This window comes from Planococcus citri, chromosome 5, assembly GCF_950023065.1.
Source record: "Planococcus citri chromosome 5, ihPlaCitr1.1, whole genome shotgun sequence".
NCBI classification, from domain to species: Eukaryota; Metazoa; Arthropoda; class Insecta; order Hemiptera; family Pseudococcidae; genus Planococcus; species Planococcus citri.
The window spans coordinates 10,432,103-10,446,283 of NC_088681.1; the positions used below are offsets into that span (position 1 = coordinate 10,432,103).

General features: G+C 32.2%; 1 protein-coding gene across 1 annotated transcript in view; it reads right to left on the reverse strand.

Annotated features, from left to right (window-relative positions):
- Positions 1 to 14,181, reverse strand: part of LOC135847807 (DNA-dependent protein kinase catalytic subunit-like) — a 31,883-nt gene that overhangs the window by 12,434 nt on the left and 5,268 nt on the right. Inside the window, exons 20-44 of the mRNA XM_065367525.1 lie at positions 13,906 to 14,136; positions 10,751 to 11,009; positions 10,285 to 10,673; positions 9,947 to 10,204; positions 9,679 to 9,879; positions 9,377 to 9,596; positions 9,161 to 9,309; positions 8,864 to 9,095; positions 5,246 to 5,419; positions 5,039 to 5,164; positions 4,714 to 4,956; positions 4,491 to 4,627; positions 4,257 to 4,418; positions 4,090 to 4,179; positions 3,859 to 4,023; positions 3,621 to 3,773; positions 3,367 to 3,552; positions 3,193 to 3,300; positions 2,928 to 3,123; positions 2,571 to 2,862; positions 2,195 to 2,445; positions 1,905 to 2,124; positions 1,672 to 1,825; positions 1,368 to 1,584; positions 1,194 to 1,282 (exon numbers count right to left, since the gene is read on the reverse strand). Coding sequence (XP_065223597.1) covers positions 1,194 to 1,282; positions 1,368 to 1,584; positions 1,672 to 1,825; positions 1,905 to 2,124; positions 2,195 to 2,445; positions 2,571 to 2,862; positions 2,928 to 3,123; positions 3,193 to 3,300; positions 3,367 to 3,552; positions 3,621 to 3,773; positions 3,859 to 4,023; positions 4,090 to 4,179; positions 4,257 to 4,418; positions 4,491 to 4,627; positions 4,714 to 4,956; positions 5,039 to 5,164; positions 5,246 to 5,419; positions 8,864 to 9,095; positions 9,161 to 9,309; positions 9,377 to 9,596; positions 9,679 to 9,879; positions 9,947 to 10,204; positions 10,285 to 10,673; positions 10,751 to 11,009; positions 13,906 to 14,136 — 4,902 coding nt within the window. The remainder of the gene's footprint in view (positions 1 to 1,193; positions 1,283 to 1,367; positions 1,585 to 1,671; positions 1,826 to 1,904; positions 2,125 to 2,194; positions 2,446 to 2,570; positions 2,863 to 2,927; positions 3,124 to 3,192; positions 3,301 to 3,366; positions 3,553 to 3,620; positions 3,774 to 3,858; positions 4,024 to 4,089; positions 4,180 to 4,256; positions 4,419 to 4,490; positions 4,628 to 4,713; positions 4,957 to 5,038; positions 5,165 to 5,245; positions 5,420 to 8,863; positions 9,096 to 9,160; positions 9,310 to 9,376; positions 9,597 to 9,678; positions 9,880 to 9,946; positions 10,205 to 10,284; positions 10,674 to 10,750; positions 11,010 to 13,905; positions 14,137 to 14,181) is intronic.

Below are 14,181 nucleotides of genomic sequence, written 5' to 3' on the forward strand. Positions count from 1 at the left end.
ATTTGCAAAAAATGTCCAAAAGTAGTAAAAACAATTAAAAACACCAAGCATTACAAGAAAAAAAAAACAGTGAAAAAGCAACGAAACATCTAGAAAAAGAGCTGAAATTGTCTTACAAAAGTCAAGTAAAAATACTCAAAAAAAATCAAAATTATTAAAAATTCGTCAAAAATTACAAAATTTTAGCAAAATTTGACAAAAATTGGATAGTAATTGAAAATTAGCAAAAAATGAGGAAATTTCAAGAAATGGGTTAAAAATGCATGATAAAATGTTGAACTTATGTTGAAGTAATGAAAAAAAAAAAAACTGCAAAACAACATCAAAAGCGCTAAAAATTTACAAAAAGAGATGAAATTCCAAAAAAAAATTCTGAAAATGTGTTAAAATGATGTAAAAAACGTTAAAAGTGTTAAAATTATTAAAAATTAGCAAAAAGTGGTCAAATATCAACGAAATTTATCAAAAAAAATACAGAAAAAAGCGTTAATATTGAAAAACAAACGAAAAAAAGTTAATAAGTGACTAGAAAATTGACAAACAATACTGAAATTTCAGCGAAATTTTCAAAAAATTCGTAAAAATTGTTAAAATGCTTTCAAAAACACGTTAAAAACATCTAAAAACTATTGAAAAGTAATAAAATATAATAATATAAAAATGTTGAACAAAAAATAGTAGAAATAATTGAAAAATTTTCTCAATGTTCTTTAAAAATATTTCGTTATGTAATTTAATATTTTTTTTTGTGTTTTTATACAATTTTACATGCTTTCATCACTTTTTTAAAAGCTTGCCCAAAATTACAATAATTTCATCACTTTATGACATTTTAATATTTTTTTGAAGGAGGGAGGGGAGGGGAGGGGATTGAAAAAATTTCAACGAGATTCGATGCAATTTTTCGCTAAATTTTGGTCAATTTTACCGAAATATTATCACTTTTTCGTGATTTACAAAATCCGAATCGAAATTTTGGACAAGGGGGCGGGTGTGGGAGTTTCCATCACGACGAATTCATTCTGGGAGTTGGATTTTCACCAAAATGATCCGTTCTTGGACTCGAAATAGTGTTAAAAACATCTTTTTTTCTTCGAAAACATTGATTTTTACAACATTTTCCAAATAACTGGAGGTCGCAAAGTGAGAAAAACGGGTGAAAATTTGGCATACGTTGATCAATACTCAATTACCAATTATCTTGAAGAATATTCTCCACGGTTGAAAATTTATTCTCGATTTTCTCCCTCATTTCGTCCCATTTCGACAAATAAGCAGCGCTCTGGAACCAAAACAAAACACTCCGGTATAAAAATAAAAAATCCAAGATTGATCTAAGCCTCTAAGGCTATAAAAATTCGACTAACTTTATAATAAGCGTCGAGAATGAATCTTTGATCTTGAGACACGTAATTCATCTGACTCAGCTGATCGATCTCATCTCCGTACATTTTGTAAGCACGTTCCCAATCGCCTACGGTCTCAAATTCTAGTCCTCTTTTCAACAGTTCGCAATAGCTATTTTGAATCTTCTCTTTGAAAATTCCGTTCACGACGTCATTTCTGTCTAATGACTTGTACACTCTGGAAAAATTACAACACATATTTTATGCCAATTTCATATTCATAAAAAAAGAACTAAGTAAGAAAAAAATAAAACAAATTATATACTCGGCTAAATGTATCCAAAGCGAGTCATTTTCTGGTGAATTTTCAATTCTGGCTCTTTTAGGTGCACTAGGGCCACAATCGTTGGTTTCTCCATAAATCAAAGAGTTCTCCAGCAAAAGAGCTCTCAACGAGAGTAAGTTATTCATATTCGAGGCTGTTACACAAAAAAAAATTCCGTCAGTTAAAATATTCGCATTTTCGTGATAAAAAATGATCCATTTTCTTTTACTTACCAATGACAACAGATCTGATTTCCAATTTTAAAAGAGCAGGCAACGAGTAGGCGATTTCGAATATCGTTTCCAAGCATATACTTCCGAATTGCTCGGTACTGAGTAAAATCGCGTTGAAAGCTTCGTTGATATCGTCCAAGTAGGTTTGCTTTTCTTTCATTTTATTCACCATGTTTAGGAAAATATTACCGAAGAGTAATTTCGCGATAATCGGATCTCTCTGTAATACAATCAACGTGATTAATTTCGAATTTCAATAACTAAACCGTGCAAGTAGACTTTTAAGGTACCTTTGCCAAAGCCTGTAGTGGCTTAATTAAATCGGAACGTTTGATTTGAATATCGGGGAAATCTCCTCTTCTGTATTGACGCTTCAAGTCTATCTTTCTGTCTCGCTTGTCCGCCTGGTTGGCCAACATTTGACACGTTTCTTCGTTAAGTTTAGAATTTCGGATAGCGTAGTGAGAAGAAGCTTCTCGCGAATCCTTGATAATTCTTTTCTTCAGCCTGTCCAGAGCTCTTCCAACACTATCGAAAGGTTCTGCAGAAAAAAAACACGATCATTTTAGAACAAAAATGAATCAGAAAGGTTCTGCAGAAAAAATTCCCATTTAAGAAAAAAAAATAAATCAGAATAATGATAAAAAATTATGCATATAAATGTACTCGATTCTGAAGGAGCCTGAGAGCTCGTCGTCGTCACAGGAGAAATATATTTCAACGGATGATGACTTCCCGGCGAATACATTCGGACTGATTTAGCAACCGAAGAGGCATTCGAAAGATTAATCGTAGACCCAGACGATCCGGGGGTTCGATTAATCTGTAATGTTAACGATCCGATGCTTCTCTGGCTCACTCCTAGACTGGCCAATTGATGCTGAACCGAATTACGAAAACAGGGAGTAAGCGTAGATAGTCTTTTACTCCTCGAAGAAATCGAAATGATCTGATATGGCTGCAAAAGATCAAAACGCTGAGTCATCCAGAGCTCAATTTACATTCAGGTATCGATAAACTTACAATAAAGTCGCAAGGTAGAAGAGAATGTGGGAAGAGCTCCGAATTATAGTCTTCTGTCGAGGCGCAGGCTTCTAGCAGGAAATCTACAGCGTAGGATACGAAGTGAGCTTCGTGTTGAGGATGATACATTGTTTTGATAATGTTTAAAAATCGATCGGAGACGGAATTTTCCAGATTCGATCTTCGTTCCCAAGATCTATAAACATAATGAACGATGAATTTGCCAATTTCGTGCCGGAAATTCATCTTCAAGAGGTCTATTTACTTGTATATTTCGTTCTGAAGTTCGGCATCGGTATCTAGAAGTCCGGTTAACAGGATATCTTTACAAATGTACACGAGTTCTTTAGCTTTTTCATCGGATTCGTCGTTCCTGAAACCGATTCTCTATCAGTGGAATTTCTTCGTTACCGGTTATATAGGAATATTCCGAGATTACCTATACTTATCAAATATACAGCTAGCTACATCGTACGAAGATTTTCTACATTCGGATGTTTCGTGAGTAGATAATCGACGTAAATCGTCGATGATTTTGGCCAAGTCTTCGATCCTGACTCGTATACGGTCTTCGTTTAGGAATGATTTGATCAGCATTAGAGCTTGCACCGATAAATCTTGATCGCTGTGGAAATGAATCGATTCGGATTAGGTTTCGATTCGATTTTCAGAAGCAAATAAATCGATACGTACTTTGTTTTTAACGCTGATTCGAAATCGCAACTGAATAAATTACTGAAAGCGTCGTCTGGCACGTGTTTCACATTATTGGTCAATACTTTCAAGCAATTTCTTTTATAACTGCCTTGAAGATTGTTGAATCTTTGCAGGAAGTGGTAACTGAAGCTGTAAAATCGTAAAGTGATTTCAGTTAGGATTCGATTCCATAAAATTAGTGATAAAACCGTAAAAAATTCGATGAATAGCTCACTCTTCCAACATGGGAGGATAATGAACGATGAGATGCTCCATCAGACAAAAACTATCCACTGTTTTCACTGCTGAATTATTCAAAATCTTCAAACGAGTAACCACAGTCGACTTGAGCTTCTCGTAATAATTATCTAACGTTCCGTTACCATTTTTACCAGCAGTTCTGCAAAATCATCGTGAATTTAAACGTTCGTAGACGAAGATGCACAGATAGAGACGAAGCAATTACCTCAAAACTAGTCCTAAAATCGTCGCTACTTGTTTATTATGCCATCGAAGTTTCTGATCGGTTAGTTTTTCAACAAAAATACTCAATATTCTGAAATCGTCCAAAAAAGAGAAATTTTAAAATCAGATATGAAAAAATTCACAGAAAACTTCCACCGGTGTTCTTACATTTCTCTGTTATTTTCATTGAATGGAAATTTATGACACTGGAGAAAATATTCGGCTATGTTCAGACCAACCGTACACGTATCTTTATCCTTAGACCGGATCAGCGAATCGATTTTATCGAAAGGAATATCGAAATTGGTATTCCAAACTTGGATCATGGCTCTAAATTAAAAATATACATGTAAACTTCGTAATACGAGTAATTAATTTTTTGGCGCCAAAACAATTAATTACTTCATCATCTCGAGTAAATAATTCCTAGACGAGCTCTGATGTTCGGTTATTTTCGATGTGAACATTTCGAACAATCTAGTAGCCGAATTTCGATCCTCGGGTACGACTCGATCACGCCACTGAAGCAGCATCAACACCTGAAAAAAAATTAATTCTCGATTAAAACCCGGGTTCGATTTCCAATTCCAATTCCGGTAAAATGGCGAAGGTAAAGATCACTTACGACATCGGTGATCACGTAATTCATTTGATTTAGTTTATATAAACATTCCATCAGAGTGGAAAACCAAAACTTGGCGAAAGGTCTGAATGCAGTTTCGCAATTAGTGATGAATTTTAGAACGAAATACACGCAGTTTTGATAGGCGAGGTGATCGGCTGCTTCGTTGAATTTCTTCGGACGATTAACGAACCATTTCAAAGCGTCGAGTAATTTACACATCCAATCCGGTAACTTTGGGTTTTCCTGAAAAATTCGCAAATGCAAGTAGATAATTGAACATGATTACGATGCTTTGGGTTTGGACTTTGGATACTGATTCGCTTACTTCGCTTTTATCTTCGATCAAGAACTCTTTTTCTTCTAAAAACCTGACAAAATTGCAGAGGGCGTTCATGCTGACGTGATTATTCAGCACGTCGATTTCTCGTTCTTCGTTATACAATTCGATATCCTATTAAAATACGAGTAGTAATTTAAAAATAAAAATATAGGAAATTTTTTCGAAAATCTCGACGTAATTTTGAAAACTTACATCAACGAGAACTTGAGATTGACTAGATCGTATGGTGAAGTGATTAGCATCGTATTTCGAAACTTCCGGCGCCAAGGAACTGAGAGTAGCGTATTGAGTAGCAATAGAAGACAGTTGATTGGAATCTTTGATTTCTCTACGTCTTCGGATCACTTCTTTTCGACGGGAACGAATCTGTAAAATTCAAATCACGTCGTACGAAGATTTAAAGCTGGCTCATTTCGTATCAAATTGAACCAAAAAATATGAAATCAGGTTCTTCGCATTCGTTTCGATTTTTAAAAAAATTCCTATCGATGATTTAGTATATTTAAATAACCAGCATACTTTTTATAGAAAACATTGAAGATACAAAATTAATAATCAAAATCAGAAAAGTTTCAACAAATAAATTTTTTAAAACTGACATCCTTTGATTGGAACGAAACCAAGATAGGTACATAGATCGGAAAATTATTTCTTAAATCCTTCGTAACCAAAATGTTAAAAGCTCAAGTTCATTTTTGGATTTTTGACAAATTTTTGAAAATCAAAAAAATTTTAAAAACAATTTCTATAAAATTTTTTAAATTTTTGATTTTTTTTTTCAATGTGAACTTTAAGTACATTGCTTTGAAGGACTATCCTATCTTATTTTGCAAGATTGGAATTTTTCATCTCCCACCTTCGGATATTGTTATCTTGAGTTGGAAAATGATTCTCCATTTTTATATTCTGGTTTAAAAAAATAGAAAAATAGAATAAATCCAATTCATCCAAAAAAAATCTTCATTTTCGCGTCAGAAATCTTCAACAGAAAAAAAAATTACACCGAAAACTGCCCTCGGTTATTCAAGCCACATTGTCCCCCTAATCTGAAGCCCCCAAGAAAAGGAAAAAACCAAAGTAATAAATAAAAATCGATAGAGAAATTTTCCAAATTATACCAAATAACCCTATTTTTTAAAAAAAAAAAACTTCTCCAACCCCCTTCAAGTAATGTTGGCGGGGCTCATACTCAATTTTTTAGAAAAAAAGGTTGAAAAGGAGTTTAAAAAATCACAAAACGTGATCAAGCAACATATTTTCATGCGAAAAAAATCACAAAAAAAAAAACCTTTTCAATTGAATTTCATGCAAAAAAAAATACAAAACAAAACATTCAAATAAAAATCTGATAATGAAATTTGATCAAAACTTGGGAAATTTCAACAAACTCCCTCTAAATAATGTTGACAGAACTCGTACTCAATTTTTTTAATAAAAAAATTCGAAAAAATTACAAAACTTGATCGAGCAAAATATTTTTATGCAGAAAAAAAATCACTAAAAAAACAACTTTTTAATTGAATTTCATGTGAAAAAAAAATTTCGAAACAAAACATTTTAATAAAAATTTGATAATGAAATTCGATCAAAACTTCGGTAATTTTAGCAAAAAACAAGACTTTTCAAAATTAATGTCAAAACAGTGAGATTATTTCACATCGTTTTGGTCAAAAATCGAAATTTTTCAACATTTTTGGAAAAGAAGGGCAAACTTTTCCGAACTTTCTAAAAAAAAGCAACAATTTAAGCAAGTTTTTAGCAGGAAAAACGTAACTCATGGCACTTTTGACCAATATGGCGATACCTTTTGCTATTTTTGGCTGAAAGCGAGTCTATGATAATTTCAGCAAAAGGCAGGGCTTTTTAGAAATTCTGGTAGAAATATTGGGCGAGAATTCTTTCAACTTTTGGCAAAAAACAGGACTTTTTGGCGATTACCAACATTTGAAATTTTTGTCGAAAAGTCAAGACTTGATGTTTACAATTTTTTTTACAAAAAAAATGAGATTTTAGGCAGTTTTTGGAAAAAAGTGAAAATTTTGGATTTATTTTTCAAAAAAAAAAAAAAACGACAATTTTTATGAATTTTTGACATTGAACGAGATTTTTTTGGCAAATTTGACAACAGACGAGACGTTTTTGAAATTTTTAGTAAAAAACGAGAATTTGACAATAAAAATTTTTGATTTTTTTTTGAAGTAATTTTACCAAATTTGGAAAAAAGAGAAAGAACTTTAGCCCGTAAAATTTCATTCAAAATTTTCTATTTCTGATCAAAACTCTTCTAAATAATCCTCCCTCCTCTGTTTTCGAGAAAAAATCTCCCTCGCCCCCTCCACAATTTCAGTTGGAACAAATAAAAAAAGAAATAAATAACGTTGGTATTTTTAAAAAAAATTATTTTTGCCCCAGAATTCCTTCAGATAGCCTATTTTTCGAAAAAAAAAAAAATTAAAAAATTTAGAAAATGGTCAACAAATTATTCAGCACGTCCAGTTAGTCCTCATTCGGGGGAGAGGGGACAGTTGAGACTATTAAATAGTGCTTTTCTAAAGTAATGTAGATCTGCCTCAAGTCATTTTGATTTTTTTTTTTTTGGTTGAAATTTTGACTACGTTCAGGTGAGTGGTGGGGGAAGGGGGGGTTTCAAAGGGATTGGATCGAAAAAATAATCAAATATTTGAACTCAGCACCTTCGAATTAGTAACAATCGATAGGTATGTCACATCACTTTGAATTTTTTTTTAAATTTTGATCAAAATTTTGGGTCTCTTGTACAATTAGGGGTGTTGAGATTCCATTTTTAAAAATTGGTTTTTTGAAAAAAAAAAAGATAATATATGTGCCTCAAGTCATTTTTGATCTTCATTTTTTTTTTTTTTTTTGTTGAAATTTCGACTATGTTTAAGTGAATGGTAGGGAAGGGGGGTTTGAGGGGTTGGATCGAAAAAACAATCAAATATTTGAACTCAGCACCTTCGAATTAGTAACAATCGATATGTCACATCACTTTGAATTTTTTTTTAAATTTTGATCAAAATAAGGGTCTCTTGTACCATTAGGGGTGTTGAGATTACATTTTTAAAATTACTTTTTTAAAGAAAAGATAATATATGTGCCTCAAGTCATTTATAATTTTTTTTGATTGAAATTTAGACTATGTTAAGGTGAATGATGGGGGAAGGATGGTTCAGAGGGGTTGGATCGAAAAAATAATCAAATATTTGAACTCAGCACCTTCGAATAAGTAACAATCGATATGTCACTTCATTTTTAATTTTTTTTTAAATTTTGATCAAAATTGTGAGTCCTTCTACCATTAGGGCTGTTGAGATTCCATTTTGAAAATTGTTTTTTTTGAAAAAAAAAGATGAAAAATTGTCCAAATAGTGACTTTTTTCAAATTTTTGAATGATACCTTTCAACTTTTGAAATCTTGAAAGTTGAGACTTCCCAAATAGGGTTCAACTTTGACTTTTCTTATTCTGAGTACGTATTGAATTTAAATCTTCAATCTGTTCCCTTCAAAGCTGAGCAATCAGATTTGCTCAAAATTTAATCAATCCCGAAATAAGATTTGTCAAAGTTTACCAATTTTCCAAAAAATATCACCAATGCATGAAAATTTTGGGTTACCAGGCCCCCCTTCCCTCTTCATGTCTTCAAGAATTGCAACGAAAATTGTAGCGGTTATTTGACTTTTTCAAAAACAAAAAAAAATTGAATGAAACTAATTTTTGGTTCAAATTGTATGGAATAAGCTTCGAAAATAAATAAATAGGTAGGTACTTTTCATGGGTATTTTTGTACCTGTTCGAGAGTCATAGTCAGCTTAATGGGTGGTTCGAGTTTGATCACGTTAGACCAGACCATTTTATTTTCAAAAATAATCTTGCCCCATTTCTGTGCAGTTGGGTAATCCGCAATGGCTGTCTGCATCACAGCGATGAAAGCGTTCAGAGCGTGTGATCTGAGCTTGAACACGAGATCTTCGTTATCATCACGAATAGGAATTTTATCGTTCCTCAAAATAGGTAAAACTCTGTAAAATACCAGACATATAAATTTACGTTTAGAGCTAAATAGTGCATTTTGACCTTGTCTTACATCTTAGCAAATTTTGAATTCAACGATCCTTTTTCATCTTCAGTGAACACGATTGCTTTGATACGAGAACTGTCTGGATTTGCCATCACTTTATAATACGTTTCCAACATGATAACTGCGCCGATTAACGATACAAGGTTTTCAGTTAGCTGTGAAAAAATCCACGATTAGTTTATTTTTCAATTAACTGGAGGAAATATTACACAGATAACTTACTTTATTTCCGTTGTCGATTTTTAATTGTAAATCTTTGCAAATGAATTTCATTTTATCCGCGTAGAATTCTTCTTCTTCGTTGTCGTGTTCTTTCAACAAAAGTACCATTGGTATTAGGAATAATTCCATCGAACCGATTCTCAATTTCACTTCGTTGGTCACGTTCTTGAACATATCCCAAGGTATATCGAGTAATTTCAACAACTCGTGGGCAGGTGAACTGGAAGGAAAAAACAATAAAATATTCGGGGCGAAAAATCTCTGTTGAAATTTACTTTTAAACGAATAAAAGCATCGCTAACTTTTTCATGAGCGTTTCCATAGCATTAGAAATATTATCCTGGAAAGATCCTTCTTTATCTATAGCAATTTGAATAACTGTTTCGAATAAAATCCTGTTTCCCGTTCTCGATACACCGTTTAGCATCTTGTTATACACCACTAATCCTTCAGCTTTGATTTTCGAGTCGATTTGTAGCCTTCGTAAATCTCGCATAACCTCTCTAAAATCAATCGTTTACATTTTAGCAAAATTAATACTTGGTTTAATTCTAACGAGACTAAACTTACTTCAATTTCGTATCAAATTTCGAGCAGAACTCGAACCCCATAAAAGCTGGTAATAAATCGAGTATCTGGTGTATAATTTCCACCTTCGTATCGGACGATCTCAGGTAATCGAGCAGCCAATCGTAAACGTGAGATAGATTTTCGACTTTATTCATGTCCATTTCGCGAATACTGAATTCTAGTACCTTTAATAAATCGGATAAGTCGATTTTCGAACTACTTTCGGCGTTTTTCAAAGCGATCCAATGTTCTAGGATACTGAAATAAGAAATTCACGTCGATCTAGGGTTATAAAAAGACTCGCGTTTGAAGTATTTATACTCGAGTAGGTTACTTACATCGAACAATCTTTCTTTTTCTTAACAGAGGCGAATTGTAAATACGCTAGGAGCATTTTCATCGTGTCCAGGTTCGAGTAAAAGACGCATTTGGCGATGAATTCTTCGTGATGACCGATCAAGTACTCCAAAATCGGCGACCGGAAAACGTTGAAGAAATGTAACCCGTGAGAGAACTTGGTATTGCCCGAGACCGAATCTAATTCTTCGGAGCAAAATACGTAATCGGCTACTTTATGGAATTCACTGTCGTATCGAGCTTTTAACGCGAACAGAAGGTAATCCTCGAAATACGAGACGATTGTGATATCGGGAACGATGGCTTTCTTCGTGTTCTCGTGTCGAATATAGTAGAATATTTTTCGAATAGTTCGTTCCAAATCGGTCATCTGGAAACGGAGCGATTTAGGTAAATCGTTCGAAATTATGTAGTTCGATTGAGCCGTTAGCTCGATGATAAACTTACCTCGGACGTGGGCCATATGATGTCGCAATTACGAAGCACGAATAGCACTTGTGGATTGGATCTGTGCTCGGTTCGAGCACGTTTTGGATCGTCTAAGATATCGGAAAACGTTTTCCAGTATTCGTTGTGGTAAATATCCATCAAGACGTTGTTCATCGTGTCGTGATTTTTCAAGTTTTCCAGCGTTTTTTCCAGCATCGAGGATAAGTTTGATTTGGATTGTTTGTGAGGTAGAATTACATGCGGCTCGAATAGACATCTGGAAGTTGAAAGAGGTTAAAATTACTTACGATTAGATTCTCACAGTCGTTTAAATGAGGGGGGGGGGGGTTGAGCCTAAAATGAACTCTAGTAGAATTATTCAAAAGGTGACCTTGTGACCCATCAAAATGGGTTAAAATTTCACGAGAAATTCGAATATGTCGACAAAAAAGAGTTTTGAGGATTTTAAAAGAATTTTTAGCCGAAAATTTCGTCATTATTTTAGGAAAAGGTTCCCTGGAGACCAGTCAAAATTGGTTAATATATTTAGTAAAAAATCCAAATAATTCGACAAAAATGTTTGGTTATTTTAGAAGAATTTTGGGCCCCGAATTCGGATCATGATGAATGGGATTTTTGAAAAAGTGTCATGTGACCAATTAAAGTGTGTTAAAATTTCGCGAAAAATTAAAATATTACAACGAAACTGTTTTCTGAGCATTTTTGGAGAATTTTTAACCCAAAAATTGAGTCTTAATTTCTTGAGGTTTTGAAAAAGTGTCAATATGTCAAAATTTCGCGATAAATTCAAAAATTTCCAAGAAAATGTATTTTGAGCAATTTTGAAGAATTCTGAACTCAAAATTGAGTCATGATTTTCTGGATTTTTAGAAAAAAATGTTCATACGACAGATCAAAACGAGTTAAAATATTGGCAGAAAATCAAAAATTTCCACACGATTTTTTTTTGGAATATTTTAGAAAAATTTCAGCATTAAATTTGCTTAATTTTTAGAAACAATCGAAGACTGAATTAATTATTCAAAGTACTTTGCAAAATTATTAAAAATTGATAAAAAAATTATTTCAGAGAATCGTGACCAAAATTTGAGCTTATAATTCTTCGAAAGTGCCCAAAAGATGTTTTGATACAAATTTTTTTGATTTCATGTCAAAATTTCAATCCATTTTGATAAAATGTATAAAACTTTTTCAAAATCCAGAAAATAAAAACCCAATTTTAGGCTCAAAATTTTTTAAAAATGCTCAAAAAAATGTAGAAAGAAATTTTTGATTTTTTTGCCGACATTTTAATGTTTTTTTGATACATTGCATGACATTTTTTTCGAAAATTTCAGAAATAATAATCCAGTTTTCTGCTCAAAATAACTCGAAAAAAATTTTTGATGAACATTTTCGAACATCTACCTAGATTTTAATCTATTATGATTGGTCGCATGGCACCTTTTTCAAAAATTTCGAAAATCACGACCCAGTTCTGACCTCAATATTGTTCAAAAATGCTGAAAAAACAAAAAAAAATCGTCAAAATAATTATGTACCTGAATTTATTGCAAAATTTTACGCGATTTAAGGCTTAAAATTTTTCAAAACTCCTCAAAAAAAATTTTTTGCAAAATCTTGACCCAATTAGATTGATTGGATGACACAGATTTCAAAAATTCCGAAAACCACAACCCTGTTCTGACTTCAAAATTGTTCAAAAATGCTAAAAAAAAAAATCGTCAAAATATGTAACTGAATTTATCGCAAAATTTTACGCAATTTGAGGCTTAAAATTTTTCAAAAATGCTTAAAAAACATTTTCGTTGAAACATTTGAATTTTTTGCAAAATCTTAACCTAATTAGATTGATTACATGACACTGATTTTAAAAATTCAAAAAATCATGATCCAATCTCGCGCTCAAAATTTTTCAAAAATGCTCAAAAAACATTTTCGTTGAAAAAAATGGAATTTATCGCGAAATTTTAATCTATTTTGATTGGTCGCATGACACCTTTTACGAAACTTCCAAAAATCATCAGCCAATTATGAGCTCAAAATTCTTCAAAAATATTCAAAAAATATTTTCGTCGAAATATTTCAATTTTTTTGAGAAATTTCAACTCATTTTGATTCGTCACATGACACTTTTTACAAAAATTCCGAAAATCATATCCCAATTCTGAGCTTAAAATTCTTCAAAAATATTCAAAAAAAAATTCATTGAAATATTTGAATTTCTCGAGAAATTTTAACCCATTTTGATTGGTCACATGACACTTTTTACAAAAAATTCCGAAAATCATAACCTAATTCTGAGCTTAAAATTCTTCAAAAATATTCAAAAAAAAATTCATCCAAATATTTGAATTTCTCGAGAAATTTTAACCCATTTTGATTGGTCACATGACACTTTTTACAAAAAATTCCGAAAATCATAACCTAATTCTGAGCTTAAAATTCTTCAAAAATATTCAAAATAAAATTCGTCCAAATATTTGAATTTCTTGAGAAATTTTAACCCATTTTGATTGGTCACATGACACCTTTTACAAAACTTCCAAAAATCATAACCAAATTATGAGCTCAAAATTCTTCAAAAATATTCAAAAATTATTCTAGTCGAAATATTTGTATTTTTTGAGAAATTTTAACTCATTTTGATTCGTCGCATGACACTTTTTTACAAAAATTCCAAAAATCATAACCTAATTCTGAGCTTAAAATTCTTCAACAATATTCAAAAAAAAAATTCCTCCAAATATTTGAATTTCTCGAAAAATTTTAACAGATTTTGATAGGTCGCATGACACTCTTTAAAATCCCAAAAATCATGACCACATTTAGGGCTCAAAATTCTTCAAAAATGCTCAAAAAACATTATTGTCGAAAAATTTGGATTTCTCGTAAAATTTGAACCAATTTTAATAAGTTGCAAGGTCACTTTTGAAATTGTGCGACCACTTCTTCACGAATTTCATTTCATTGGGTATGGAACGAACTTCTTTAAGCTACGAAAGTGAATTTTTTTGGATCCCTGGCTCAATGACGCCTGCTTAACCATTTTTGTGCTAAATTCGTTCAAAAACCTCGAGTTTGAGAGATCAATAACCGCATTTTTTCCGTCAAAGGGACAAAAAAATAAACCAATAAAATATTCAACCCACTTGATAAAAGTAGACTGGAAATTTCTCATGAACATCTTCTCTTCGCCGAAAAAACTATGAGACAGTTGTTCCGAAAAAGAGGCCACCTTCAAAACCATATAAATTATTTCTTCTTTCAACACATCGAATTGTTTTTTTTGTCCGGACGTTAATGGGAATTTATCCGCAGTATAGGTTTTCAAATCTTTATCAACCATGAACCCTAGAAACGACTCGACCGAAACTCGTAATCTGTAACAAAACGAATATTGTAGGTATTATTCAAATAAGAAATCA